The sequence below is a fragment of the Poecilia formosa genome, unplaced genomic scaffold (genome assembly GCF_000485575.1).
Source record: "Poecilia formosa unplaced genomic scaffold, Poecilia_formosa-5.1.2 Scaffold1, whole genome shotgun sequence".
NCBI classification, from domain to species: domain Eukaryota; kingdom Metazoa; phylum Chordata; class Actinopteri; order Cyprinodontiformes; family Poeciliidae; genus Poecilia; species Poecilia formosa.
In genome coordinates, this window is record NW_006799940.1 from 3,489,239 (window position 1) to 3,494,068 (window position 4,830).

Below are 4,830 nucleotides of genomic sequence, written 5' to 3' on the forward strand. Positions count from 1 at the left end.
CCCCCCCCCCCCCCCCCAATGTAAATTATTATTTCATGAATATAAAACTTTCGGAAAATATGTTTCCATACACCTCCGGAGAAATCACTCCCTGTACAAGGCAAATGATTGGAGCTCTTTTGACTACATCTGTTTGTATTTTTCATCTATTTGCCTGTTGAAAATTAAATTACCCCTGTCTTAGGCGTTTACTTGAGATCTGCATGGCTGCAGAAAAACATCTGAGCTGAATGTGGGAACACCAGATGGATCACAGAAAAATTTGGCACCAATAAAACACAGAAGCCGAGCAGACTGCAATGACCTGATTTTCTTATTGAAGATTTGCAGCAATTTATTTAGGTCAAGTTGTGCTAAAACTCGTATAGTCTGACTGATGTACTTAATAAGGAAGTTGTTGACGTTTGATGTTGAACTGCTGCCCAATATAGAAATCGGAAAAGATTACTTGGGATCAGAATTTGATAGGATATTATAGTAGAATTTACTAACTCCTCTTGTTGTTTATACTTAATATTTCAGAGAGCTGTGATAATATAACTCACAATGACTGGTTGGCAAATTGTGTAGCAGTAAAGCACACAAGATGTCACAAAATTCAGGTTAGTCATTGCAATTTTCAGCAAGATTTTCACAATTACATAATGTGCAGCCTGTATGATGCCTTGAAATCTTGGATTTTATCTTAACGTTATAGTTTCCATAAAAATATAACGTGGAAAAACCCCTAATGGGACCCCTTGCGACTCAAATACTTCATAATTTTTGCCACAATCTATTAAAATTGCTAAATTATGCATAACTTTAGCTAAAGCTAATTGAGCAGCTCAATTATTGGGCCTCTTGTGATGTCATCGACCCAAATAGACGAATAAAAGATTTAGCATGTTTCTGCTTCGAAAAAGTTAACATTTTGCCAAACCCTGCAGTGGAAAGCCATACTTAATTGCTTAGCTGTGAATTTATTGTCAGTGTACACTTGTTAGTGAGAAAAACACAAAAAAGCTGAATAATATCTTTAATCTTTAATACGTTTTTTTCTTCTTCACGTTTTTCATTTGCAAGTGCAAGCTTTTCAATGTGTGTAAATGTTTTCCCACATATTTGGAGGCTCCGACACTCACCTAAGCAACATCTATTACCTCGAACATCATAAATACAGTAATTTATGATAAAGTATTTAACCGCAAATATGCACAACATCGTTAAACAGCGTACATGTTACGACGCTTCCTTATTTATTCATATTTGTTTTTGAAAAACAGAGTCTTATGTTGAGACAGCTCAACTTATCCACACCTGAAACACACCTCCGCGGGTCCTGCACGGCTGAAATAAAAAAGAGGTTACCTCCATGAGAAAGAAGGCATTTTTTCCCCCACTCTCAGTGGCCTCACACCCGGCAGCAGCTTTCAAACGTCTTCGCGGTCACGCAGCATGAAGCCGCTCCGGTCGGATAGGACGAGATGTTTTAAAATGTTGGGATCTGTGTCTCTGCTCCCTGAATATCCGCCTTTAAACCAGTTTTTTTCCACTTATCATCTGAAGATGATGTGTACACTTCAACAGGAAAGCCTCCCTTCTTTTTTTTTAATGAACACCAGTAGGATGCCGGAGGTTGAAAACGTCCCCATCCCGCCGACACTGCATCCTGTTGGCCGGGAGAAGGTACTGCAAGCCAAACTCAAGTATTCGAAAATAGTAATGCCAGAAAAACTGTAAATAGGAGTACAAGAAGGTTAAAACTTCAATGCATGTATAATTTCTCTGTATTTCATTAAATACTTGTTATATATATATATTTTTTTTCATTTAGGCTGTTATTTTCTTAATATTTTAATGTGCACTTTTGTAATTTTAGGTTTTTGGTCAATTTTCTAGGAAAAACGTTTACTGTAGCTATTAAGTACTCCTGGAGCTAACTGTTAAAATTAGAAATGTTAGTGTCAGTTACTGGGACTTCATGGGGTAGATATGTACCAAGTACCTAAAGGGCACAGCCTTTTTTGAATGTTTGATGTCAATAACCAATCTGGAAAGTTCAGAGTATGTAGGTACTCCTCTCACTCAATACTTTTTTAGAAATGTATTTTGGTGAAATTATACTTGCAAGTCATTGAGGGGATAACTGTAAGCTCTTCATGTCTAGTAATTTAAAATGTTCCTTATTCTCTGTGAAATAGCCCAAGTTCAATAAGATTGGGTGGATAGTAAGGGATAGATAGACAATTTTGAAGTCTCGCCACACTTTTACTGAAGAATTTTAAAACGTCAAGATGCTTTGATTTAAACTGTTCCATCGTAGCCGTGGTTGTGTGCTTGATGTTGTTGTCATACAGGAAGATGAACTTGTGCCCCAGTTTCAAGTCTATGCAGCCTCTAGCAGGTTTTAAAGTGTCACCTTGCTCCATTCATCTTATTTTTAGATTTTGTTTACCTTTGTTTTGTTTAACACACTGGTTTGACATTTATTTCATTTCTTTATCCACAAGTTACAGAAGGGGGTAAACACACTGTAATGTCATTAAATCCAACCTTTCAGACGAATTTAACACGATACATCACCTTTGTTTATATTACATATTCTGCTTATTCATGAGTGAAGAGATCTATAAGATCTTCATATTGTATTTATCTTCACGCACTGTCTTCCTGTCTGAGTGAGACCTTTCTGTTATGCTCAGCAGGGGGTTTTACACCTCCTAAGGTTAGAGCTTCATGTAAGACTGCATACACCTCAGTAGAGCTCACAGCTGAACATTTTCCATGGAGCAAATTAAAAGAGAATATTGAGGGTGGTGCGCAGAAGGTAGAGAGGTCAAACAGTAGGAGGGGATAAAGAAGGGTAGGTAGGATTACTCAACCGTGACCTAGTGAAGTGGCAGATTTTTCCACTGCAAATCAGAAAGCCTCACTGAGCTAACCTAGAATATCAAATACAAAGAGCCAGACTCATGTGTTACTAAACTGTGTAAACAATTTCATTCTGATGTCAAAGCGAAAGATGTGGGAACCTTTTGTACCACAGTTTGCAGAAAACTCATACTTTTTCATTTCTGCCAGTTAAAAGACATTTCGCACAGCAAAATTGATCCCTTGGTTCTTTTCTAGCAAACGGTGACATCAGCAGTAATGTACAAGATACCACAGAGCAATTTCAAGTTTAAGGTCCCTTCCAAAAAGTATTCAAACCCTTTATATCTTTCACATTTTTGCACAACTTTAATGGGAAACTGTAAATCCTTCTCTCCTTCATCTTTCTCTTTATACTGAAAAATTGTGCACTATTTTGTGTTGGCGTATCACAAAAAAAAAATACATTAAAATTTAAGACTGAAATGTAAAAGAATGTGAAAAAGATCAAAAGTTGTGAATAATTATTTTTTTAATCGGTAATTTCCCCATAGTTGAATTCCCTGCATATTTTAATGTGGTTTTATTTTATCTATAATATCTTTAGAGCTATGAAAGTTCTGCACAATATAACTATTAGCTCCAGCAGCATGCAGTACAGCATTAAATTATGTGTGGCTTGTTTGCAGAAACAAATTACACACTTCATTCATTATTTGTGGAGATTTTTAGTGCAAATATTTGAGAATTGGTCAAACATCCTCTCACGTCAGTAGCTGTATGAACTGAAGCGTTTGGTGCAGTAAGTGAAACATTTTCTAACAAAATTCCTGAATGTTAGAATTATTCTTACATTTGTAATTTCATTTTAGCATGTTCTTATAGTGACTTAGATCTTCCTGGGATACCCCTGAGCTGAAAACCTCTGTGTGTTACTTTAGTTTCTGTGTCCCCCTTCTTTGTTTCCGATTTCTCACCCTGCTGTGAAGATAGGATGTGGGTTTCACCCCCCCACCATTCCTTATCATACCCTTCTTGCTAATAAGAGACAAACAAACTGAAGGTTTTCGGAACACATGGAGATCGGCTTGGAGAAGCTGTTCGCTGTGTCTTCTCCTTCTGCAGAAGTTTGGTTGAAAACTCATACGTTGTCTGTGGTTCTTCTTTTATGTAGGTTTGAGAAAATACCTATCACTGAACTTCTGAGTAAAGCTAGATTTTTGTTTTTTTGCTATGCTTTCTATAGAAACCCGCACAATGCTTAGAGCCTCTTTCCTGCAGGTCTGTACCAGAATGACCAACAGAGACACAAAACACTAATAGCTTTAGAGTTTCCCAGGTCACAGTTGAATAGGGAAGTAGGTACAGTTGCATAACACCGTGTTCCAGCTGCTTACACAAGTATAATCATTTTTGCACTGCTCCGAATTTACCAGAATTTCTGCACACAAGCCTGCTTACAACACAGGTTACCTGGGTATTATCACATGCAAGAGTCTTTGTATCAAAAAGCCCTCCACGTGAACCAGTTTTGCTGCCAGCGTGTTTACAAATGAGATCCAGGCGGGTGGAATTTCCAACCGCCCTGTGTTCATTGTATTGTAAATGCAATAAGGAAGAAGACACTTACTGTAAAACAAAAGTTACACCTTGCAGGGGCAGGTGACAGGAAACGAAAAAAGAACTTTGTCATGAGGGTAAACCGTGCAAACTGAGTACAATCATAAAAGTTGACCTAAAGTGCATGTTTTGTATAGCTTAAAGTGAGCTTTGGTCTTTAAATCATCTCCACTCTATTCTTCACACAGGCTCTTGCGTGCATGCCTGAATCAGTTTTAAGGATACTTGAGCAAACCTGGACTTTCCACCGCAGAGCAGCTAATTCGGGTTAGGGTGTGCACCAACAAAAGCAGTGCCAAAACACATTAATGAGAATCAAAACTTCCTTTTCCCAGAAAAAGAACACACACGTGCAAA

The 4,830-nt window shown here is 37.6% G+C and overlaps 1 protein-coding gene across 2 annotated transcripts in view; it reads right to left on the reverse strand.

Annotated features, from left to right (window-relative positions):
- The window catches only part of slc35b2 (solute carrier family 35 member B2), a 5,619-nt gene extending 3,929 nt beyond the window's left edge, over positions 1-1,690 (reverse strand). Inside the window, exon 1 of one of the 2 annotated variants that reach the window (XM_016668573.1) lies at positions 1,631-1,690. In XM_016668573.1, coding sequence (XP_016524059.1) covers positions 1,631-1,650 — 20 coding nt within the window. In that variant the 5' untranslated portion in view covers positions 1,651-1,690. Of the gene's footprint in view, positions 1-1,350; positions 1,606-1,630 lie in introns of those variants that run through there. The other variant, XM_007545566.2, reaches the window with a different exon arrangement.
- Between the last annotated feature and the right edge of the window lie 3,140 nt (positions 1,691-4,830).